General features: G+C 53.9%; 1 protein-coding gene and 1 long non-coding RNA gene across 5 annotated transcripts in view; both read right to left on the bottom strand.

The window, feature by feature from the left end:
• Positions 1-3,015: 3,015 nt before the first annotated feature.
• On the bottom strand, positions 3,016-4,883 carry LOC113907861. The gene is made up of 2 exons (XR_003515299.1): positions 3,865-4,883; positions 3,016-3,393 (listed from the first exon to the last, which is right to left on the bottom strand). It is a non-coding gene; the product is annotated as an uncharacterized LOC113907861 (long non-coding RNA).
• A 1,070-nt stretch (positions 4,884-5,953) lies between these two features.
• The window catches only part of SLC43A2 (solute carrier family 43 member 2), a 44,936-nt gene continuing 25,661 nt past the window's right edge, over positions 5,954-25,228 (bottom strand). For 3 of the 4 annotated variants that reach the window (XM_027625218.2, XM_027625220.2, XM_027625219.2), the window contains exons 6-14: positions 21,846-21,938; positions 20,273-20,406; positions 19,986-20,188; positions 19,375-19,521; positions 16,663-16,801; positions 15,193-15,325; positions 13,070-13,143; positions 11,562-11,685; positions 10,837-11,018 (exon numbers count right to left, since the gene is read on the bottom strand). In XM_027625218.2, coding sequence (XP_027481019.1) covers positions 10,857-11,018; positions 11,562-11,685; positions 13,070-13,143; positions 15,193-15,325; positions 16,663-16,801; positions 19,375-19,521; positions 19,986-20,188; positions 20,273-20,406; positions 21,846-21,938 — 1,209 coding nt within the window. In that variant the 3' untranslated portion in view covers positions 10,837-10,856. Of the gene's footprint in view, positions 11,019-11,561; positions 11,686-13,069; positions 13,144-15,192; positions 15,326-16,662; positions 16,802-19,374; positions 19,522-19,985; positions 20,189-20,272; positions 20,407-21,845; positions 21,939-25,228 lie in introns of all 4 variants that reach the window. The other variant, XM_027625217.2, reaches the window with a different exon arrangement.

Here is a 25,228-nt window from a genome sequence, read left to right as displayed (position 1 = left end):
CGCCCCAAGATTTTTTAAATATTTTATTTATTTATTTGAGAGAGAGAATGAGATAGAGCATGAGAGCGGGGAGGGTCAAAGGGAGAAGCAGACTCCCTGCTCAGCAGGGAGCCCAATGCAGGACTCGATCCCGGAACTCCGGGATCATGACCTGAGCCGAAGGCAGTCGCTTCACCAACTGAGCCACCCAGGCACCCAAGATTTTTTTTTTTTAAGTAATCTCCACACTCAACGTGAGGCTCATACTCCCCACGCAGAGATCAAACGTGGGGCTTGAACTCACCACCAGAGATGAAGAGTTGCATGATGCTCTACCAGCTGAGCCAGCCAGCTGTGGTGCCCCCCCCCCCCCCACCAAGAGGTGCTAAGTTGAGATCTAGGAGGGGAAGAGTTTACCAGGCAGGGTGGAGAGAGGGTTGGGGGCAGATAATACAGTTCCTGGCAATGATAAGGTGTTTGGAGTCCATCCTAAGGGGGCTGGGGCCGTTTAAGAGTTTTAAGCAAGTTTGGGGCGCCTGGCAGCTCAGTCATTTAAGCATCCAATTGGTGATTTTGGCTCAGGTCATGATCTCATGGGTCTTGAAATTGAGCCCCATGTGGTGGGCTCCACACGCAACAGGGAGTCTGCTTAAGATTCTCTGTCTCGGGCGCCTGGGTGGCTCAGTTGGTTAAGCGACTGCTTTAGGCTCAGGTCATGATCCTGGAGCCCCGGGATGGAGTCCCGCATCGGGCTCCCTGCTCGGCAGAGAGTCGGCTTCTCCCTCTGTCCCTCTTGTGCTCTCTATCTCTCATTCTCTCTCTCTCAAATAAATAAAATCTCTTAAAAAAAAAAGATTCTCTCTCTCCCTCTGCCCCCCCCCCACCGCCCATGCACGTGAACTCTCTTGCTCTCTCTCTCTAAAATAAACAAATCTTTAAAAAAAGAAGTTTAAGCAAGTTTGGTGTTTGAAGGCTCACTCTGAGGGGTGGGTGGAGAGGGGATGGAAGGGGCCAGAGCAGAGGCATGGAGACCAATTAGGAGGCCTCTTAGGGAAGTCCAGGTGAAGATGGCCTAGGACAGTGATGGGAAAGGGCAGGGGAGGGAAGCAACTCAAGAGGTAATATCTGTAGGGTTTGTTGACTAATTGGCTGAGAGGGAGAAAGGGAGAAAACCACCCAGGTTTCTGACCTGGGAGCCTGGCTGGACAGTACTGCCTTCAGGAGAACACCGGAAAGGTAGATTTACACAGAGGAAGATAATGACTCCAGTGTTGGACTTGAGGGACAGCCAGGTGATGGTGAGCAGGCTGCCCAAGATAGGGACCTGGGAAGGGAGGGTGCAGCAGGTGGCACATTGCTGGCAAGCCATGACGGGTACCTCAGCAGAGCCCTGAGTATTGCACATGTCGGCCACTCCTTCGTCAAATCGTAAAGTAGGCACGTGGATTGCCCCAGAAATCCAAGTCCAAGCCCCTTGAAGGAAGGCCAAGAGAAGAGGTATCATTTTTTTTTAAGGTTTTATTTATTGAGGGGCGCCTGGGCGGCTCAGTCATTAAGCGTCTGCCTTCGGCTCAGGTCATGATCCCAGGGTCCTGGGATTGAGCCCCGCATCATCGGGCTCCCTGCTCAGCGGGAGGCCTGCTTCTCCCTCTCCCACTCCCCCTGCTTGTGTTCCCTCTCTCGCTGTCTCTCTCTCTCTGTCAAATAAATAAAAATCTTTTGAAAAAAAAATTTAAGATTTTATTTATTTATTTATTTGAGAGAGAGAGAGAGCATGAGCAGGGAGGTGACGATAGAAGGAGGTACAGCGAGCCTGATGTGGGACTTGATTTCAGGACCCTGGGATCATGAACTGAGCCGAAGGCAGACGCTTAATGGACTGAGCCAGCCAGGCGCCTGAGAAGAGGGATTATGACCCAAAGTCCAAGATTAACTGGACTCTGGTCCCCTGACTCCAGTATAGGGCTTTTTCCACTACATAATATCAATGAATGGTTATTTAACAATTGCCATGTGTTGGCTCTTTCCAGAAAGTAACCAAACCCCGCCCTCTGGGAGCCTGCAGTCTAGTTGGGACAACTACATTTACTCATTCACTCAATAAATATTGATTAAGCTCCTGGCCTTATCCTGGGCCTTTTTCTCAGCACTCAGGATAGAGGAGTGACCTAGAAAAACCGGGTCCTTCCCTTGTTCAGTGGGGGGAAGTGAATATAAACAAATACAGAAATAGCCTCAAGTAGTGGTCAACGTTATGGAGAGGCAGGACAGGGGGCGACATTACTTGGGTGGTCAGGGAAGGCTCTTAGAAGAGGCGATGTTTAGACTGAGCCCTGCCTGATGAGAGGAATTATTGCTGAGCTGACTCTTTAGCTAACAAGAGCTGAGACAAGGGGGTTTGGAGGCTGTGCTGGGCAATGGGAAAAGTAAAAAGCAAAGCAAGTGAAACAGCTGAGAAACAGCCTCTGCTCTGAGAGACAGCCAAGGAGAGGCGGCCTCCTGGGCGGCAGAGGTGTGGGAAGCACCCCAGGACAACGGCACCTGAGCCAGATTGGAAGAGGAGATGGCATCTCCAGAGGGGAACTGTTACGTGCAAAGGCCCGGAGGCAGGATTCTACAAGGGCCTCTGGTTAGCAAGTGACGCTTCATGTGTGGGCACACAGGTGGGACTGGGTGCCAAGCTAGGGAACCTGTACATCTGTTCCGGGGGCAGGGGCAGCCCCTGAGGGCCTTGAGGAGCCCCCAGTGCTCAGCACCCAGATTCAACTGTCAGTGAGATGTTGCCGCTCTGTGACATCTCTTTGCTGAAACTTTTTAAAGATCTCAGACGTCGTGCCACCTCGCCCCTCTGTGTTTCAGCGTGCATTCTAGAAATAGGAATATTTTCTCGCAAACCCACAATGCCCTTATCATACTTAACAAAATTATAATTTCTTGATATTATCTCCTACCCAGTTCATATTCAGATTTCCCTAATTGTCTCGAAAATACCATTTTACGGTTTCTTTTAGGTAAGTTCAGTGTCTGAACAAGGTCCACGTTTTTTCCCGTACTTTATTTTTAGTTGCTGCGTTACTGACATCTTTTGCTCTAGCAAAGCCGTGCTTCCGCTGTGCTGAGGAGGTAGCCTCACCTCCGGGTGGTGCGGTTCTCTCCAGCTGTGGCCCCCTGGGAGCCCTCAGCTCCACTACGGGGGCAGAGCTCGTGGTGCCCGGTACCTCAGAGTCCCAGCCCTGCCACTTCCCACCTGCGGGAGCTTGTGCAAGTCACCTAACCCCTCCGTGCCTCAGCGTCTTCATTTGTAAAACCAGGCGATGACTGTGCCCGCCTCGCAGGAGTGCTCGCAATCAGAAGACGAGGCGATGTACTTTAAGGATGTCGTGCGACGCATGGCCCGTCTCTACGTCAGCATCCCTGGGGAAGCGGGTGTTGTGAGGAAGGAGGGATGGACACCACTGCCCCCTCAAAACTATTTCTCCATGCTCCAGGCTTAAAATCTCCGAGGGTCCCAGCGATCTTCTGCCTCTTATGTCTCTTTCTTCGTTTCTCCACCCCGCCCCCGTCTCTGTCTGCACCTCTCTGTCTTCTCCCCATCTCTAGCTCCCTCTCCAGCCCTCTCCTCTCTCCGTACCTTTGCCTCCCTCTCTAGCTTCCTTTCTGTTCTCTCTGTCTCTGTCTCTCCTCTCTCTGTCTCTGTTCACCCCTCCTGTGCCTATACGGTCCAGACCCCTCCCTGCCTCTCTCCATCCCTGTGGTCTCAGTCTCCGTCCCGCTGCTCTGGGTGGTGACCTGCAGCCCAGGGTTTCTTCCGTCTCCTCTTCACACCAGTCCCCTTCCCCCGTCTGTGCGCCCTGAGCCCCATCTTGGTCTTCCCCTTGCCCTCACCTTCATGTCTGCGCATCTCGAAGTTCTGCTGCCCGCCCGGTTTCTCTTGGGGGCAGGCCCTGCTGCTGTCTTGGCCACAGCCGCACCTGTAACCCATCTCTGGGGATCTCGGGGAGACTGTGTTTCACTGTTTCCATCTTCGGCTCTGTCCCTTCCTGGCGGGCAAGAGCATGCTCTTCCCCCAGCTTCTCAGCGCGGTTCAGCCTCTTTTCTGTCTGTCTGTCTGTCTCTCTCCCTTTTCAAGTTTCATCTTCCAAATATTGATTGAGCCGCTGTTCCATGCCAGGCCCCATTCTAAGTACTAGAGGTATCACAGTGATCAAAGCAGGGCGTGCGCCAGCTTTCAAGGAGCATTCATTCTGGTGGAGAGACAGACACCAGACAGGAAAAAAAAAAAAAAGATAAACGTGTGACCCTGGCTGCTGGGCTGGGTCCATGGGGCAGAGGAGGGTGTCGGCTGGTCCAGGCCATGGGCAGGCACTTGGCCATTAAGGATGGGTTGCTGCTTCTGCCCTGCACTTTGCCTGACAATTCCCTGTCCCTAAGCAGAGACTCCGGCCACTCTAGAAGCCAGACTGGAGTGTTTAACCCACTTGTTCACTCCACAGCATTCATTATGCACCAGGCTAGGGGGAGACAAAAGTAAAAAGAAAAAGGTCCTGGCCCAGGTAGGGCCACAATCTGATGTAAGACAAACGTGTCACCTGCTGGAGTCAAAGAAATAGACAAGCAGTTGCTTTGGGCACTCAAAAGAGGCAAGGAGGCCCTTTACTTACTCCTCTTCTATCTCCCTACCTCTGACAGTGTTTGGCCTGCATACGCTTGAAAGCTATTTGAGCAGCCATGATAATTAAAGGAAAAAATTATTTTTGAGCCAACATTTGAAATTGGGGATTTGGGTTTGGGGGGGCAAAGGGAGAGGGAGAGAGAATCCCAAGCAGGCTCCATGGTCAGTGCAGGGGCCCGACTTGGGGCTTGATCTCACAACCCAGAGATCATGACCTGAGCTGAAATCAAGAGTCGGACACCTAACCGACTGAGCCACCCAGATGCCCCTCAAAATGGGGATTTAAAAAAATAATAAAATTTAGGATTTTCAGCTTCTCTCTTTCTCAAAATTTTTAAAAGATTTTATTTGAGAGAGAGAGGGAGCATGTGCACTAGTTGAGGGGCGAGGGGCAGAGGGAGAGGGAGAAGCAGACTCCCTGCTGGGCATGGAGCCCAACCCTGGACTTGATCCCAGGACCCCGAGATCATGCCCTGAGCTGAAGGCAGATGCCCAAACCGACTGAGCCACCCAGGCTCCCTGGATTTTCAGCTTCTCTTGAAAAAACTCAGAAGATCTGACAACACTAGGCTCGTTTCCACATGGCCATGACGGTGTCATGACTGCCCCTTAGATGGAGGCCGTGGCCTCCAGGTCCCCAGTCCCCTCCCCAGTCCCCCCAGGTCCTCCTGTGTCCCTGCATCACCAGAGACCTTATGCTGTGGCTCCACTTGCATTAGAGAAATATTTCTCTGAGCTGTCTCAACCAAATACGGGAAAAGGACAGGTAGCCACAAAGGGATGTGGCAGGCCATCTACATCCCTCCCCTGGGTCTCAAGCCCCCTCCACCCTAGCAGGGTCAGGAGCCAGGATGCCCGTCCCTCCCTGGGGTGGGGATCTCCCTGGGGATTCTCTGGGGACACCCAGTGGCACGCTCTCTTTCTCTTGCTGCCACTGCCCAGGGCCCCGGCAGGAGGATGGCCCACTTGGTAGGAAGTCTCTAGGAGGAGCAGTCATGTCCATGACCACCACCTTAGGACAAAAGAAAAGGGACAAGCGTGAGCTCCCTTTAGAGCCAGAGTTCACCAGGAGCCTTGGTCTTCCCACCCAAGAGGCCCCTTACTCTGTCCCTCCCCCACCTCTTGAAATGGCAGAGCAGAAGGCTAAACCAGCAAAGCTGGGGGATGGCAAGTGCAGCAGGGGGGAGGGGTGGGGGTCAGGGAGCTTGTTTCAGACAAGTGACAGGGAATCTGAGCAAAAGGCAAGGGGCAGAAAGATGTGTGACTTAGAAAGAGACACAGAAGCGGAGGAGGAAGCAGTTCTTAGTCATTCTCAGCATACGTTTATTGAGTGCTTACTGTGTGCCAGGAAGTAAGCCAGGTGCCAGAGACAGCAATGGAGCAGGAAATCGGGGTCTGTTACTGAGTTATGGTGACGCTATTGACCCTGGTTAACTCGGGGAACCGAGGAATCCTCCAGGCACCACTCAGGACCCAGGCAGGCCTTTCCAGCCATGGAAAGGGCCTCAGTGAGGCAAGACCCCCTCCCTCTTCTCTGGCCAGCTGGAGAGGTGGCCCGCAGACGAGCCCCTACACACACACTCCTCAAAACGCAACCACACCGGACGGGCCCCGAACACATCTGAACACACGCATGCACACGCGCGCACACCGAGGCACAGCCGAGCAGTTGTACAGGAGGTGGCATGGCAGTGCTGCCTACAAGCCGTGATCGGAGTCACCCCGCTTGGCATAAACCGTCAGGGTGCCTCAATGTTTACAAATTATCTCAAGAAGCTTTGGGGCCAAATCTCTTAACTAAAATGTGAGGCATAAAAGAAAAACGGACAACAGGACAACTTCTTAAGGCTTTTGCATAGAGAGAGACTTCCCTTCCTTCACCTGGTCCGAGGTGCCTAAAGTAGATGTCTGATTATAAGGATGGGGTTAGGGGAGGGGGTGGTCTTCGCTCCCTGGGCTATCCGCACGCCTTTAGAATCAGAAACAATGCTCTCACTTGTTAGGTACCTACGAAGTACCAAGTAGACCAGTGTGCAAGGGCTGGGTGTCCATGTTCACCTACCTCACGGTGAGGGTATTACCTCCATTTTACAGATAAGGAAACTGAGGCTCAAGACATGCCTAATGTCACCGAGATAGTATTTGTGGTGGGACCTCTAACCTCTGCTCCTCCTTGGCACAGGGAGATGGAGCCTCATTCTGGGATGGGGCTGGGAGCTGCCAGGGGCCCCGGTTGCTCTCAGATCCACCCCAGGAGGCTGAGAATGATGAACTTCAAAGGTGGGCATGCTGTCTGCAGAGACCCAGGGGCACAGGCGGCGGCTCCCTGCGGACAGAGAGAGCTTTGCCCCGTGGCAGGCCACCCCCCCGGACGATGCTGCACCTCCTTCCTGGCACTACCTCCTCACCCCAGGGCTTGGGTAAGTTAGGGCACGGGTGGAAACAGGCTCACAGAGCCCACCTATTCTCCCTGACCTACCCCCAACCCTGGGAGTGGGTTGCTGCCGCCTATGGAAAACCAACTCCTTCACTTTGGGGGTCTTGGGCTCCAAATCCTCGTAATTCCACCATTTATATGTCCTTTGAGTTGGGCCCCTGGTAATTGGTACAGATAAGGCACCTCACCACCCCAAGAGCCCATGAGAAGCCACTGTATTCTCCTTCAGAGGGAGGGGAGCTGGTGCCCCCCGAAGCCCAGTCCCATGGAGAGGACTTCTCAGAGTTTTCTGACAGGAGCCCCTCACCACAAAGTGCCAACTGCTTGTCTGAACGCCGCCCCTCCAGCCCCCCTACGTATTCACTCAAACTCACATAGGCTGACGTGCAAGTGCATCAGAAATTCCACTGGGCTGAATGTGTTCATGCTGCTGCCTGGGGCAGTCCTGCCTATGTACCCCCAGTACCAGGTGTGGCCCCATTTCAGGGTCCTTGGGGCCCAGGGCAGTATGATGTCCCCTCAGACTACATAGCCCAGGGCCATGACGAGGAGGGCTGAAGCAGACGTTCTTTTGACCAGGCCAATTCCCGGTACAAGCGGGAAAGGAGAAAGAACAAAACAGAAGGGGACCCCCAAGGGCCTGCAACCATACCTGTGACCTTTAGAAGGGTCGGAACCTTCCCCCAGGAGGGTCTGGAGAGAGCCAACCACAAAGGAATGACTAGACTCCTAGACAAGAGTCCAGGGAGACTAGAGAGGGGGGGGACTCCTGACAATGCTCCCGAGGGTGGTGCAGCCCCCTTCCTCACTCCGACTCACTCCAGGTATCACTCCCTGTTCCTTCCCACCGGGAGCCTGAAGAATGCGGGGAGGGGAGGTGGAGACAGAGGTCTGTGGCCCCTTGATGCCCACTGCCTTTGACCAGCCCGTGGTCCCGTCCCCTCCCAGGGCACTCCTCTCAGGGTTGGGGGAGACTTGTTCCCGCAAGCACCCATCAGCCAACACGATTCTATGAAGTAGAGCTCAACCCCCGCTCCAAGGAAGCTCTTGGCTCGGGGAAACGGAGACCGTGCCTGGCTTTTTGCTTCCCTTCCCTGGGGCTGTTGCTGGCTGCTCCCAAGGGCCAGATGGGCCCTGGGGCTGGAGCTCTGAATGGAATGTCCTGGTCTGGAGGGCTTTGGATTCTCTGATGACCTCAGAAGCCTCTGAGTACCAGCTCTAATCTTGAGCAAGTGACTGCACCCTCTGGGCCTCGAGTTTTCCAGCTATAAAATAGGGATAGTATCTAACTCCTCGGTTGTTATCACGATTCAAGGATGATAATAGAAAAATATGTAACCCATCAACTCCCTACGGTCAGAGCAGAATGAGGTCTCAAACGTTTGGGGGCACAGGATGGCCGGGGGGGGGGGGGGGTGTTTAGCCAAATGTAGACTAGGCCAGAGGTCACATTTTTAACAAGCGCCCGAGGTGTTCCTGCCGCAGGCGGCCACTGGGCCTCGCGTGGAGGCCGGCTCCGGCCGCTAAAACTGGTGCTCCCTCTGCAGCACACCGCCCCTGCTCTTGGGGGCCTCACCTCCAGGAACAAACGCGACCAGTGCAGCAAGTGCCTGCTGCTGTAAGAAAACACGCTTGACTTTAACCCCGCGTTTCCCAGATCTGACCATCTTTCTTTTCTCTAAAGTAAGTTCTATGCCCAACGTGGGGCTCAAACTCACAACCCCAGTATCAAGAGTCACATGCTGTACTGACTGAGCCAGCCAGGCGCCCCTGACCGGGAAAGTTTTTTTTGTTTTTAAATGAGAATAATTAACACCTTATAGGAACTAGTGCTCTAAGGAGTGGTTTGGGAAATGTTGATCTAGGTTCTCTCTCCTTTTTAAAAATGTTTGTTTTAAACAAATGGTTTTTGCTTTTTAATGTTTGAGTGGACTGGACTGAAGCCTGGGAAAATGAGGTGTGTTCGAGGTGCTCAACTGTTCACGCAGAGCTCAAATTTGGGCCTGGATCTGTCCCTTCCTGTCCTCCACCAGTTCCCCTCACCGCATTCTGCCTCTGTCTCTTGGAGCCCGAGACCGCATTCTGCCTCTGTCTCTCGGTGTCACCCTTTGTCCTGAGCTCAGGAGGAACCCTCAGGGCAGTTGAGCCAGGAGGAGGAAATCTGAATAAGGGATGGAAAGGGTCAGGATTCGCTGTTTGGCTGGGATAGCGGAGCAGGGGTGGCTCCCACTTCTAAGATGTCTGCACAAGCCCAGTTTGTCTGGGCGCAAGCTCGGGGAATACCGTCTTCTCCTGCCCCGGTGCAGCTCCCAAGATGGCAATCACCCAGAGAGACGGGGAGCGACTGGGTATGACTGGGGCTGGTCAGTGGCAGAAAAATCTTGTCTTGCCTTTTCTTCTCGAGCTCAAAGCAGGCACGTGTAGCCATTAACTGAAATGCTAGCAGGGGCATCCCTTCCCAGGAGGAAAATGGATTTATTGCTTTATAAAAAGGAGTCTGGTAAAACTTAAAAGACCCGAAAGTATAAACCCAAAAATCAACCCACCCTGCTGCGCGCTCCCAGGAAGTCTCAGACACATTTCTGGGGGCAGTCAGGCGGCAGGTGGCTGGACAGCCAGGCCAGCCTGGCAGAGGACAGGGGCCTCTCTCACGTAAACAGCTCCAGGGCCCTGGAGGAGCCCGCCGGCAGGGGGCGCTGTAACCCCACAGCCTCCGACAAGCTCCAGGTCCAGAGCGAGGCGGCCTCCAGGCCCCAGGGCCTGTAGCGGGGCTCCGGGAGAATAGGGGCAGACACCCAGAGCCCACACCTCAGCACCACCCCACACACATCTCACACATGCCACATGGTCACACATCCCACATGTACACGCACCCCTGGGCCCCTCACAACCCATCTCCCCAGTCAGGCCTGGACCTCCGTCTGTCAGCAACAGCCTGACTTCCACCCCCATAAAAACAGCTGTGTGTGTAGGGGGTGCCCTGTTGGTGCTGTTTTAATTCCCTTCAGGTCACAGACTGGATGGAAGGTGGCAGTGGAAACTTGCTCCTCCCCCAGAGGGAGGAGGTGAGGGACTGCTTAATCAGCCTTGTCCTTGGCCCCTGAGCGGTGCCTGAATATCCAGCCCTCCATCTCCTCCCCAGGCTTTAAGCCAGCCAGGGGCTTCTCCACAGGCCTGTAACAGGAGACCAGGTCATGGACAGGCCACAGGGGGCTGGAATGACAAAGGGGTTAGCACCAACAACAGGAAGCGGGTCCTTCCTTCCTCAGGCAGCCTCAGACTGGCCAAGGGAGGAGGTCGAGGGGCCAGGCGAGGGGGAGCAGACAGCGCAAGCCTTTGTCCTTGGGCAGGTGTGGCCAGTGGGCATGCAGCCGAGAGGCAGGTGGCAGGCAGTAGATGGCAGACCCCACTGCTTTGGCAAGAGGCAGAATCCAGACACTTAAGGGAGAGAGCCTGCCTGCTGGGGGTCCTCCTTGCTTGCCCTGCAGGCACCACGGAGCCTCAAGGCCCCAGGGCCCCTCGAGGGTGGCAGAGCAAAGCCCACGGCAGCCCTTGCTTCCAGCAGTAGGAAAATCGCACATCCGGGCCCTCTCCCATCCTTCCACTGCAGAGCTCCAAGGCAGGACCAGGGCCCCGGGAGGGAGCGTGGACTCCAAAATGTGAAGGAGAGGATCCTGAGGGTGCACGGAGGTCCTCTGGGATGGGGAGAAGGACACCGGTGAGTCACTGAAGCAAGGGCAGGAGGCCACAGTTCCGAGGTGGTGGGCGCTACACGAAAGCCTCCGGGTTGGAGGAGCCGTTCAGCTTGAGGAAAAGCTTGTCGTCCTCCCTCTTCTGCTGCAGCTGCCTCTCCAGCTGGCGCCGGTAGCAGATGAGGTAGAGGGGGAGGCAGAACCCCAGCATGCTCAGGCCGAGCAGCCCCACGTTCACCTGGAGAAGCCGAAATGAGAGTTGCCATCGCGTGAGGCAGGGGATGGGGCAGGAGCTGTGGTCTTTCGCAGAGCCCGGCTCAAGACCCTTCCCCAGACTCATGTCTGGAAAAGGCGAGGTCACAGGAGAAGAAAGGAAAAACTGAAACTGGAAGATTCAAGCCGTCCAAGGGCCCGTCGTTCCACATTCCAGCGTCAGAGTTTCCCACTGTCCACGGCCGCTAGGAAGCCCTCAGGGCCCAGGCCCCCACCTCTGACCTACTGACGTGAACATCCAGGGATGGGACCAGGACTGGGCCAAGCTCACCGTGCCTGGTTAGGAATCCCAACCCTGGGTGGGAGGACCACCCCAAAATCCGGTCCAGAAAGGATACTTTTCTCCTCCTGCCCAGCCACCAGTCACCAGGGGACCCTGAATCGATCCTAACTGAAGTCCCCCCTTGCCTGCCGCTGGGGCTCTGGAAGCTCCTGGGGGATGCCTCCCAGCTCTGAGGCCGCCGAGTGGGGCAGATGCCCATAGCCCACAGTCCCAGACCCTTCTTACCCAGAGGGGGTCTCCTTGCAGGGGACCCATCATGGCCAGAAACAGGGGCTGCTGCAGGAGGGCGAAGAGTGCACTGACCAGTGACTGCAGTCCCGTGAGGCTGCCAAACTGGGTGGAGGGATACCTGCCGGGACGATAGGGGACCTGTCACCACAGGTGCCACTCACGGGCTGTCCAAGTGCTCCTCGGCCTCAGCCTGGCCCCAGGGGTACTGGGGCCTCCAGGCTGCACGTCTGGTGCCGAAGCAGAGGCAGGAGCTGCCTAAGAGCACAGTGGAGGGCCTGCCTTGGATTGGTTTCTGCAAAGCAGTTCTGTGACTGTGGATTGCTCTTTCAGACCAGTGTGAGACCCCAGATTCTGGAGGACCCCACCAAACCCAGGTGTGCCCCAGGTCCGTGGGTGTCTGGCCGGGCTGAGTGGACAGAGTGGTGGCGGCGGGAGTCTGGGAAGTGGGCCCAGGGGGCAGGCTGGAGGCCGGCCCTGGCTCGGCCACGCCCGCGTCGAGCAGAGCGTTGTGTAATCGCGGAAACTCGGCATCACGCTCTCGGTGGCCTCGCTGACTCTGCCAAGGCAGCAGCAACTTCCTCCTGGCACTGGGCGGAGTGGGGGATGACATGCAGACCTGGGATGACCCCCGTGGGATGCTGCTGGAAGGGCGACAGAATTCTGACCAAACCGCAGTGGGTGTCGGGCTTTGCGGCTTCGCGGCCCCAGAGGCGGGAAGGGGCTCCCAGCGAGGAACGAACTGGTCTTTGGTCAGAGACACACGGCAGATGGTGTTTGAAAAAAATGGATTTTTTTTCTTTTAAGATTTTAAAGTAATCTCTGCACCCCATGTGAGGCTCAAACTCAACCCTGAGACCAAGAGTGGCACACTCCACCGACTGAGCCAGCCAGGCGCTACCCCGAGTTCCATTTTTGAGCCAAGCCCCAGCCCAAGGGGGGAGAGCAGCTGTGGTGGTTCCTTCTGCACGTGTGGCCTCTTGGAAAAGGAGGCTGGTTTCATCTTAGTCTTGGCTAAATGAGAAGGCGATGGGCGGAACCAGGCCCTTTCAGACTCAGAGTGAGAACAGTCTGACACATTGTGGGCTCAGTTACCCATGTCATTGCCCCTGCTGAGGGTCATCGGAACATCGACACTCAGCTCTGGGGCAGCCAAGCCCACCCCTGCCCTTCCTGTGGGCAGCCAGGGGCGGTCCCAGGATGCGGCTGAGCAGCAGCCCTGAGGCAACAGCGAGCTACAGAGGAGCAAGGCCCCTGGCTGGGGAGCTGACTTCGTGTTAGATGCCAAGGCCTGTGGGCACCCAGCCGTCTGCCTGCCGACCCACTTCTCGCCAGCTGTGACCATCCCTTGACACGGCCAACAGAGGTCCTGGTACCCGTCCCCCGACACAAGATGGGCCCAGATGGCCGGCTGGCCCTCTCCAGGACCTCAGTCCCACCACGAGCCTCCCCCAGGCCACTCCCTTACCACGGGCGCCTGGCCACCCACAGCAACGGGCACTTACACAGCTGCGTACAGACCCCCGACAGCGGAGTGGATGAACCCTCGCACAACCGTGTGCAGGATGAAGGACAGGATCTGAGAGAGGGAGAGCAGAGCGTGAGGGTCCTCAGAGGTCCTGAGCAACGGGAGCACTGGCAACCTGGCGGTGCGCACCAGATCGCCAGGGCCCATTCCTGAATTTTCAGGAATTTTGTGAGGCAGCTATTAAAGACAGTCATGACTAAAAATTAAATTTGTAAACTTACAATTAAATTATATTCAAAAAAGGTAATGGATACTCAAAACTCATCCTTGAATTATTGCACTATGTTTTACTATTATCTGGGCTCTGGAGATTTTTACTTCTCATATGGTATTGGTAGGAGTACTGCATGATGGCGTGTCACCACCAATCTCTGTCCAACTCCACAATTGGGGATTTCATGCTGGTTGAAATCAGCCACAATGGAAGCGTTTGCACCATGGAAATTGGCAAACATTGAGTAAAGGCTCCTCCTGCCTCCACCGAGAATCGGTCGTTCTATGTGTATCGACACAGCACTAAATAGGTCATTTACTCATGACTTGATCTCCTACCTTTGCTGATCTGAGACTTGTGCCCAGAGGTCTCTGTGCCTGGTCATCCAGGCCCTATAGGCAGCTAGTTTTCCTTCTCCCCTCCCAAGTTAAGCTCAGCTTCTCAAAAAGGCCACCGCTGGTAGGCTGAGCAAGCTCTAAGAAGCACTTGTAAATGATTCCTGAGAAGCACAAGAGCCGACCATCTTGCCACTAGGACTAGGACCCTTTGTACACAGCCCCTGCTGTCCTGTTCAGCAGCCAGGACCTGTTCCCAGGAATGTGGGCGGTGGAGGGGGCAGGGGCTGCTGCCGAGAGAGGGTTGTGCGCCCGGCTGTGCATGCGCATACCGGTGCAGGCTCCCCCTTTCCACTTCATTTGTCTTATTGCCTCTTCAGAACTTCTCTTTCAACGAGAACTAAATAAAACAAAAAGCAGATGACTGTCCCTACTGAGCACTGCCCCTCGATCGGACAAGGTGGTCAAGACAAGGATCTGCCAGTCTGGTAGAGAGGGCAGCCACCGGGAAGCTGGGAGGGCACCAGGGACGCAAGGACACTCTCACCGGGAACTAGTACAAGCCTCCGATGGTTTACTCTGGTCTGCACACACAGCGTCAGCACATATAGGGGATAGTACCCATGGGTGGTGCACGCCTGGGTGTTCAATGTACTTCGACATGTGGCCACTTGTAAAAAAAGAAGAGACTCTCACTTTCCTTCTGGACCTGGCCCAAGATACTATCTGGACTTGGTCTAATTCATGTGGAAGCAACGTCATCACTCATGACCCTTTAAAGTTCATGAGGAGGACAGGGATTCGCGGTGATGAGCCATCATGCAGTAGTCTCACCAATACCATATGAAAAGTAAAAATCTCCAGAGCACAGGTAATACTAAAACATAGTAAAATAAGTAAGAAATGATGAGTTTTGAGTATCCATTACCTTGGGGATTGGCACCAGACCACTTTAATGGACCTAAAGGTAGAGGTAGGCGGATGACAAAATCTGCTTTGCTCCCAATCTCTGCCAAAAGTCAGGTTTCAAAAGCATCAGAAATCTTGTGTAAAGGAATTAAGCTTTTGAACCCCGATGCCAAGTGATCATCATCTCTCCCACTCTCTACAACATAGATATCCTGTAGGCACTCTTGTACCAGAGAACCAGATGGCCCCACCAAGGCCATAGACTGGCCAGGCCTCTTCGGACAAATGCAAAGCAAGTAGCCACACAACTCCCCCACATAGTTCCAGGAAAGGGTATGACGGTGGTGTTCACGGCATTGCAAGATGCCCAAAAAGGCCATGAAGAATGATATGCCTTCATAGAGAAGAGTTTTCTGTGAGAGGTAATCCCAGTTTCATTTAGAGCTCACTCCCAGCATCAAGCACAGAGCCTGGCAGGTAAGAAATCTTTCGTAAATAACAGCGGGCTAGTTGCTTGCTTGGTTGGTTTAAACGAATGAAAAGTCACCCCTGTCTTTGTGGATGGCTTCCATGACACATCAGGTACCTTTAAGTCTCATTGTCCCACACTCCACCTGGCCTCTCCTTCACCCCCATACCCACCTGTAGAGGCAGGTTGGGAATGAGGCAGGTCACCCCAAAGCCCACGAGCAGCAGGTTTGTGAAGGCGAAGGCCCGCATGGCATTGGTGACTTTCTGGATCTGCCGGTCTCGCTTCTTCTTCTTCTCCTCGCCTCTGTGGAGACAAAGCACACACTGGAGTTGGGGGTTCCCTGGAGGAGGATGGGCTCTCCCAGCGAGTCAGGCCTCAGGAGAAACCGCCTATGGACAATGCAAGACTCAGAGCCTAATGCAAGCATGTCCGAGGGACTGTCAGGGCTAGACCAGCACCAGGGACACTCCCACTGCACACTCTTGACCGGGCACTGAGTGTGAAGCTCAGCGGAGAGGTCGGATACGAGAAGACTGCCATCAACACGCGGCACTGCCTCAGTGAAGACTGAGCACAAATGATGGGGAGGCAGAGAGCGGAGTGTGCCCAAGTCAGGACTTCATCCAAATCCTGCAGGGAGCTAATGATAAGTCAGATAATAAGTCAAGTAAGGGAGGGAGTAGATTTCCCCTTTGGGGGCAGGAGGGGGTGAAGGAGAAACAAATATGCAGCAGATGGAACCGGAATGGGCACAATCTCTTGGCTCTAGGACCTGACCTAGATAACAGAGCATTCTCTGTAATTATTTCCTTGTGAATTCACCATTACCAATTCCAGGTCCACTGCCCACACAGATACCCCATGGACGACTGTGCGACATCCAAGCATGAATGCCAAGTGCTGGAGACATACAGGAAGTTCCAGGCCCACCGCTTCCTCACTATGTGACCTCAGGCAAGCTACTCAAAGTCCTAACTTCAGTTCCCGCAGTCGTAAAATGGGTATAACCCTAGCACGCGCCTCATCGAGGGGTTGTGAGGCTTAACTGAGATGTTCTGTGTTGTGTTTGGCACAGGGCCTACAGCAATAAACGTTGCTTATTATATTAAGGTGGAGTCATGGAAGACGGCATTTAACTCATCCTCTGATCTTGGAGCCCAACCCTTATAAAAGCGGGGCTCCAGCACCTTGTTGAATCCTGACAATCATGAACAGATCTAGCAACACATACTGCGGGTGTAGCAACTTACGCCTCCCACCGAGGGGAGTGAGCCTTGCAGGCAAGCAGGACCGCATCCACATCGCTTACCCACTGTGCTGGTCGTCTGGGTGCAGTCCCACCAGCAGAACGGCTGGACACCCAGTGTCCACACACACACCTTCCTCCACCTTCTCCCCTTCTCTCATCCAGCCCAGTGATACCTTAACTTAGGAGTACCCAAGAATCTTCACAAGGAAGAGATACACTTAAATGTGTGCTGAGCCCCGAGAGAGAGCGTGTCTTAAAGCCCTTACAAGTAGCTCTGGGCACGACCCACTCTCGCCTCCTGCGGACTTCAAAACCCAAGCCGCCCACCCTGTCCCCGCCTCACGTCGGACTCTGGGGGCCAGGAGCCAGGGCACAGGCCCTGTTTACGCACTGGTTGGCATCTTTCTCCTCAGGCTCCTCAGAGGCATCTTCACACTCCTTCAGCCTCCAGTCCATGATGCAGCCAATGACAGGGGCTGTCAGTAGGCAGAGAAGCTGGAGCACACCAAAGATGGACGTGTAGAGGCCAACTGAGGAGGAAAATGGGCTGTGTCATGGGGGGGGGTGGTGCTAGCAGAAGCCTGGGGCAGGAGCTGGGCGGAGTATGAGACTTTACAGATCCTTCTGGGGTCTTCCACAGACCACCCCCTGGGTCCCTGGGGGCCCTGAGGGGAGCTTAGAGACTTTAAACTCTGAAATCAAAGCCGGAGCAATGGGAAGGAACCCCATCCTCTCTTCCACATCTTCTGCTTATTTCCAAGAAACGGCTAACGAAATTCAGTATGTCACAATGACCTCCCAGAGAAGCTCCAGGAAGTGTCTATGACTTGGGAACCACAAAATTACCGATGCCTGGGACTGAGGCTTCGTGTGTGACTAGCTGTTAGTTTCCAGCCTCTAGAAGTATACCGGGAAGGCACCACTCATAGGGGCTCTGATGTCACGGCTCCAATCTTCAAAGAGCCGTAAAATTATGATGGGGATTTTTTCAGGCAGACAGAAGCTGCCCCTTTCCCCACCCACAGTTCTTGCCAAGAGGGATGTTTCTTGGTAAAACAGAGACTGGCTGGAGGAGATGTTGCAGTGCTCTCTGACAGTCCCCTTGCTTACCGGTGGCCATCACTACATCAAGAAAGCAAAAGTGAAAAAGCAGAAAGAAGAGAGATTAGCAGCAGAAATCTCAAAGGTGGTTACATGGAAAAGGGGGGGGCGGGCGGTGGAAGCAGGCTAGCTCTGGGCCCAGCACACACGCCATTTCCCACCAAGATCTGATTCTCAGAGTGCCCGGGGGACGCCGAGCTTGAGCCAGGCTTCTGGGAACAGAGGCGGTAAGGCCCAGCACGGGCATCTGCCGAGGGTTTCCTGTGTGCTGAGGTCTCAGTCACATGCAGCCGGGGCCTCGTCACAGGCAGGCTGGTGAATCAGGCCTGCGGTGCCTACTGAGCACCAGGACAGGGAAGTGGTGTGGGTGCCGAAGACTGGGCAAACCCGGCCCCTCAGGAACACTGCTCTTTCAGTTACCTCCAACGGCTCTCTCTTGGAGGGAGGAAGGGGCAAAGCATTCGCCCTGATCCCAGCCCAACGTCTGACACCACAGGTCTCCCTCAGACAGCCAGAGCTGGTGTCTCTTCCATTCCACCAGCTCCCTGGTCCTGCATCATTGTAAAAATCTCATCTACTCCCTTACAGTCCCCCTGGGAACCGCTGGCTTTGGGGTGTTGGGGGCCATGGCTCACAAGAGCAGAATGGGGAAAAACCAATGCCCCCTCAGCTGCAGACTGAATTTCCTGGCCCAACTTTCTCTACTTCTCGAAACTGACTTTTTTTAATTGACTTTTTGAATGTGGGAAACAGTTGGGAAAAATTCCTCTCCAGCAGCAAGAGGTTTCTTAGATAACTGGAGTAAAAGCCCACGACTCATCGGCAGGGAGATCTGCCTTCCAAGAGCCAGTGCGGGCCCCTTCCCGGGACACTCTAGGGGCTTCATGTCACCAGGCCCGAGCTTGTAATAGAGGGTGTTTAGATATGATAGATCAGCTTTCCCTAAAGTGCAGTCCACAACATTTAAGGAGTGTTACACAATAGAAATGTTCTGTGGTAGGAATCTGGGGAAACATCACTGGACAACACAAAGTTAAAGAGGTGAGTTTTTCCTCTAGGGCTGTCTTAGGGCCTTCACCGTGTCAGGGGTAATCACGAAATTTTGCAAAGGCACGTGACAGCCTGTGCTTCTCCACTTTGCTTTGCCACAGGATGCCCACTTTCACAGTGGACCAGTGCTGTCTGGGGCCCTTTGTCATCTTTCCCTTTTGTTAAAGCTCGATTTCTCATCCCCTTTAAAAACTGTATTTGACTCCTTGCGATGCCCAGTGTAACTTCCCCTAGGGAAAAACAATTAAACCAACAAACAGTTGCACACCAACGGGGCTGCCAATAAAAAGGATTTACTGACTGTGTTTGTCCCACTTAGGGATGACTAAAGCTGACTCAGCTCAGGCCCTGAGGAAGTACTGATTTTCTTTGTAGAATCAAAACCTCTAATCAGTTGAAGACCTTGTGTGCTGTTTTAGAAAAGTGGCATGTGCGTTATCAGCTCTGTTTACCAAATTTAACAAGCCTCAACTGGATCACATACACAAGGAAGCCTCTGCCTCACCCTCCCAGTTCAGGGTGCAGATCCCAAAGCCGCAGACTGCCCCAAAGTATCCACTGGATACTCAGCACACAGCCTCCCCATGAGCCAAGCCTGTGGTTTCCCGGGGCGGGGAGATGCTTGGCTTTGGGTGGGCCTGCCTGTCTTTCAACAGGCTCTCAGGTGGAGTACTCCGTTCTGCACAGTGTTTTCATTTACAAACACGCAAGTCAACGGTCCCATGCCCCACACCCTGAACACATGTCCTTATTTCAGTCTCCCTCCCACCTCCCTGCCCAAACTGGGACATTCTAATGGCCACAGGAGAGAACAGTTGGGGCCTGCTGTTTCCGGTCCAACCCGGCCTAACACCTTCCAGGCAGAGGGATTCACCTCAGGCGGGCAGGAATGACCACCGCTCGCGGGGTGCCCTCTTCTGGGGACGTGCACTGAGGTCTAGGGGCCACCTACCTACGTCCTGGTCGCCGTTGACCAGGAACTTGAGGATGTTGTTCATGGCGCCCATGTAGAAGATGAGCCGCAGCTGCGTAATGCACATGGTGAGGAGGCTGAGCAACAGGATGGGGCTGAACACGCTGTGCATGAAGGAGGGGGCCGCTGCGGGGAGGAGAGCGAGGGCGCTCAGGAGAACCGAGGCGTGCATCCCCATGGCCCACAGCCCACCCACCATCCAGAAGCTGGGCAGACCATAAGAGGAGGCCTGGTTTGCTGCCCAAATCACCCTGTGCTGGATGCAGGGATGGGCCTGGGTGAGGTTAAATGTGTGGGTGCTGGACTTGGGTTGCCCAGGTGTGTGAGGTGAGTTCCTTACCCATTCGGGCCCTTAGTGTGTTCATCTGTAAACCAGGGTGCAGGGTGCCACCTGCCCTCTGGGGATGAAGTGGCAATTGCGTGGGACGGCACCCACAAAGCCCTCGGTTGCTGCTGGCCCCAGTGAAGGGGGCTGGGGCTTCCAGGTTGGATTGGCTGCCTCCTCCCCATTGCTGAGGTGTGGGTATGGGCGCAGACCCCCCGCCAACATCCTAGGCAGGCCTCGAAGGTGAGGGCTGTGAGGTGGGTACCTGCAGCGTCTGGCTTGCACTTCACCTCCAGATCAATGGTGGACAGGCACAGCTTATGGCCCTCCTGCAAGGCCGCCTGCTCCTTCGTGCTCCTCATGGAGCTGCCCACGCTGAGGCGGCGCCCCACTGTGGTCACCTGCTTGTAGAACTGCTTCCCTGTGATCTTGTGGTCAAAGCCCAGCCAGCTGAACTTGATCTTCACCCTGGAGGCCACAGGAGAGTGTCCATCGGTGCTGCCCGGGACCCTGGCCAGGGTAGGGGTAGGGGCAGACACTGCATCCACTTACGAGTAGTCCATGTCCTCCGGCCCCGGGAAAGGCTCCAGGGGCCAGTTAAAGAAGCAGTTGAGGAAAACCAGTCCAGAGCAGCTGGCCCAGACCACGAGGATGATGATGAAAGAGACACCAAAGTCGTAGATGACCTGAGAGGCACAACGAGGTCAGCGCAGGGCCAAGGGGCAGGTTAGCAGAGGGCAGCCAAGGCAGGTGGGCAGGGGGCATCTGGCAGCCCTGCTCTCCTTGCGGGGAGCTGCGTGAGGAGGCTCAGCCCTGCCCGGCTGTCTGCTCATCAGATACCCTGCGTCCCAATTATCCCAGCTTGCCTTGGCACGTCATTAACCCTCTGTGCCTCCAACCTGGGCCAAATGTCACCTCCTTGGAGAGGCCTTCCCTGACTGCCCCTGGCACTGTCACATCACTAGTTCCCAGGGAAGAGCCTTGGCTGAGATTACGGACTTCTTGGTTACCTTCCTTGTCCCTTACTAGTCTAGTCCCCCGAGAACAGGAACCCGCTAGCCTTGTCCACTGACGCGCCTTGAAGAGTGCACGTGGTAGGTGCCAAAAAATACTCAAGGAACGAACCGACAGATGTCTCCCTTTGCTCCTCTGGGAAACGAGTGTAGGACTGGCATGCACCCTCATGGGGCTGTGGTGGGGGCTAAGCATTGGGATCCTCACAGTGCTCAGTCCAGGGCCTGGCAGGTGGGAAGCCTCCTGAACACGAGCATGTTAGCTGTCAGCTATTGTTGTCACTGCCACCATTTATTTCCAACGCGAGAGTCCCCAGTATCCTGGCGGACAGCTGCCCAGCCCCCGCCCCCGGGGTGGGGGCAGGGAAGGGGACTGGCAGTGAGACAGCCACAAGAGGTAGAGGAGGGACTTGTAGGCTTTTCCACACTCCAGAAGCGTGAGAACCCCTAGAAGTCCACAGGATGGCTGGCCCCACACCGTCCAGCACCTCGATTCCCCGGTGGCCAGCCCACATCTAGGACTCCTTCTCATCTATGGCCTCCCCTGCCAGGTACCGCAGGAAATGGGCTTCGACTTGTGTTGAGGCCAGAGGTGGGAGAAGCTGCTTCTGAAGCCTGGCAGGAGCAACAGTACTTGGAGTGGGACCTAGGAACCGACGCACTGTGAGGTGTTTGCTTCCTCCTGACCCTGCGTGACTTCCACGGGCTCTGAATCCTGCCTGCGAGGGAAACAGCTGAACCAACTTAGCAAAGAGCCGGGAGTTCTGGCTAATGGACAGTAACAGCCCAGCAACAACAGACCGGGGGGTGGGGTGACCAGGGACGAACTCAGCCGTCCCTTTTCTCTACCCCAGTGCAGACACAGCAGAAATGCAAAGGTGGCCTGCGGTAACACCCTGTACAACATGCTTGAATTTTCCCTCCCCCACAGCCCAGTGGTTTTCCTTTCTTACTGCTGTGGTGCCCAGGTGCATCCTCCCAGGTGTGGGTGGTGGGGAGGGGCCAACCCCAGCTCCTACAGTTACTTCCCTCTTCAGAGAAGGCTGAAGGAGCCTTGGGAGGGGCCTCTGCTCAGACACTAGGACTGGAGGGTGAGGTGGCCACACCCTCACCTTGATTCCCGGGAAGGTGACTGCTGAGGAGGCATAGGATCCAATCATCAAGGCAATAAACGTGGACCGAAGGTCGCCAAACATGTTGGGTAGCTGAAAGACAAGAAGCAAGGGGGACCCGCTGAGAGAATGGGCAGCAGACTGGTGTGGGGGGTGGGGGAGGGAATCAGGGCATCCTCAGGCACCATTTCTTATCTGCTCTCCTCCCTGGGTCAATGAGGGGCGGTAATGACGGCTCATTGGAAGTTCTCCCCCTTGGGACTGAGCTTGCTAAAGAAGGCTAGATTAATGCAGAACTCGGACTCCGGATGTAAAGACAGAGCTGTTGGGACTTCCTGGCTGGTGAGTGTTCCTCTTCTTTGCTCGGGCACAAGCCAGGGACCTTCCTGTTCTTTGCGGGGTTTACATTGAGATGCCAGTGAGCAGAGTTGGGAGCCTCAGGCACCCCTCAAAGGGAGCAAGCCTGTTAAAAATAAGAATCTATTTGGGGATGAGAGTGTCATTGTATAAATAAAAATATCAGCGTCCCAGAAGGACCAGATGTCAGCAAAAGCTGCTTTCAGTTTTAAGACAGCAGGCTTCTGGAAGGTGCCAATCAGAATTCTACAGTTCCCTCAGGGCTGACAGGGGAGCTAGCCTGGGATTCCTGCTACTGATTTTCTAAGTGCAAGGAGAGCTCTCCCTCTCCAGGTGATGGGCACCTGAGAAGACCGATGGCAAGAAAGACTCAGTCTCTCTTCCCAGCAAGGTCCTCCTCACACTTCACATCAGCTCACTGAGGGCCCATCAGACACAACTTCAAGGCTAATCCCGCCCCCGTGACTCCACACAAATCCAGGCATAGTAAATGCGACAACGTATCATGGATTCAAACAGATGCAGGGCAAAGTGCATCCTCCCAAACAGCCAGTTTGTAGCTCTCTCACTAGCCCCTGGAGAGACGGCACTGCCATGTTGGGAGGCTCTCCCATCCCATGCCCACAGCGTCCTGGGCATTGAGGATCACTATCTGCATAGCTGTGCCAACCTGCTGTTCATATGGACCTCATCTATGCTCTCCCAATTGCCTGGAATCATCCTGGGGTTTTTTTAATCATGGAGCACTGCTGCCTGCAAGCCCATCCGTTGTTGCTGAATGGAGACAGTTTGAACTTGGCTATTCCTGCCCCTCGTCATTTCTGCCTGTTTTGCCCACAGTTAAAAATAAGGAAGGAACGTCACCAAAATGAAACGTTTTTGTGCTTCAAGGGACACCAGCAAGAAAGTGAAAAGACAACACACAAAAGAGAGAAAATTTTTGCAAATCATACATCTGATATGGGACATGTGTCTATATATAAAGAACTCCTGCAACTCAGTAATAAAAAGATAACCTATTTTTTTAAATGGGCAAAAGAGCTGAACAGACATTTCTCCAAAGAAGATATACAAATGGCCAAAATACACTCAATATCATTAATCACAGGGAAATGCAAATTGAAACCACAATGAGATATCGCTTTATACCCCCTAGGGTGGCTATCATAAAAAAATCAGATACTAACAAACACTGATAAGTTTGTGAGGAATCAGAACCCTCATCTGCCGCTGGTGGGATTTTAAGGTGGTACATGGCCACCTTGGATAACAGTCTGGCCGTTCCTCAAATAGTTAAACACAGAGTTACCATATGACTTAGAAATTTCACTCCTATGGCGCCTGGGTGGCTCAGATGGTTAAGCGTCTGCCTTCGGCTCAGGTCATGATCCCAGAGTCCTGGGATCGAGTCCCGCATCGGGCTCCCTGCTCCCTGGGAGCCTGCTTCTCCCTCTGCCTCTCTCTCTCTCTCTCATGAATAAATAAATAAAATCTTAAAAAAAAAAAAAAGAAATTTCACTCCTAGGTTTATACCCAAGAGAAATGAAAACATATGGACTCACAAAAACTTGTACGTGAATGTTTATGGCAGCATTCTTCACAATATCAAAAAAGTGCAAACAACCCCAATGCCCACTGATGAATGAATGGGTAAACAACATGTGGTCTATCTATACAATGGAATAGTATTCAGCCCCAAAAAGAAGTACTGATACATACTGCAACATGGATGAACCTTGAAGAAGTTGTGATAAGTGAAAGACACAAGTCGTAAAAGACTACATTATCGTGTGATTCCATTTGTGTGAAATGTCTAGAATGGGCAAATCCACAGAGATAGAGAGATAATGTCTAGAATGGGCAAATCCACAGAGATAGAGAGAGAATAGATTAGTGGTTGCCCAGGGCTTGGGTAGAGGAAGCTGGGAGTAAAAAGGGAGGAAATGCTAATGGGTACAGAGTTTCTAGTTGGGTGATGTAATTGATTATGGTGATGACTGCACAACTCTGAATATACTAAAAACCACTGAACTGTATACTTTTTTTTCTAAGATTTTTTAATTTATTTATTTGACAGAGACAGACACAGAGAAAGCACAAGCAGGGGGAGCAGCAGAGGGAGAAGCAGGCTCTCCACTGAGCAGGGAGCCCGATGCGGGGCTCAATCCCAGGACCCTGAGATCATGACCTGAGCCGAAAGCAGAGGCCTAACGACTGAGCCACCCAGGCGCCCCTGAACTGTACACTTTAGGTGAATTGTATGGTATGTCAATTTGTCTCAATATCACTGTTAAAAAATACATGAGTAAGATACTTAAGATGTTTTGGCATCCAGGGATTAAAGAGGAACATGAATAAATCTATAGTATATAGGTGCCTGGGTGGCTCAGACACTTAAGCATCTGCCTTCAGCTCAGGTCATGATCCCAGGATCCTGGGATCGAGTCCCACATCGGGCTCCCTGCTGAGTGGGGAGCCTGCTTCTCCCTCTCCCTCTGCCTGCCACTCCCCCTGCTTGTGCTCTCTGTCAAAATAAAATCTTTAAATGAAAAATCTATAGTATATAGCCAATAAACCATTTTATGGCATAGGGCCAGGGTGGCCGTCCAGGCTTCCCCCAAAATTCCTAGCCCACAAAGAACTCTTCTTCCAGCCCTCACATAGAGTGGACCCTCTGTCCACTCAGGCTTCTCAGACAAGGTCTAAGGGGGAGAAAGAGCATAGAGAAATTCCCCCCAGCGGGAACAGAGGAAATGTGACATGCTCCTGTGTGCCCAGGGAACACCTAGGTGAACCCTAAAGGTGCCAATCTTACTCTTTGCACACCTGCTTCCCAGGTATGCTGTGGTTCAGAGGACTGTCTCGGTTCCTGAGTTCACATATTCGGGCTGCTCTATGCTGGCTGATCCAGCAAGGCAGCCTTGTAGGGGAGTCATTTCTGGGGCCATATCTACCCCAGGGAGAATCCAAAGATTTGTTCTGCTTATATGGAAGGAGAGAACCATTCCTATCAGGGATGCCACTCC

Source organism: Zalophus californianus, chromosome 16 (assembly GCF_009762305.2).
Source record: "Zalophus californianus isolate mZalCal1 chromosome 16, mZalCal1.pri.v2, whole genome shotgun sequence".
NCBI classification, from domain to species: Eukaryota; Metazoa; Chordata; class Mammalia; order Carnivora; family Otariidae; genus Zalophus; species Zalophus californianus.
This window is presented reverse-complemented; position numbering and strand designations above follow the sequence as displayed.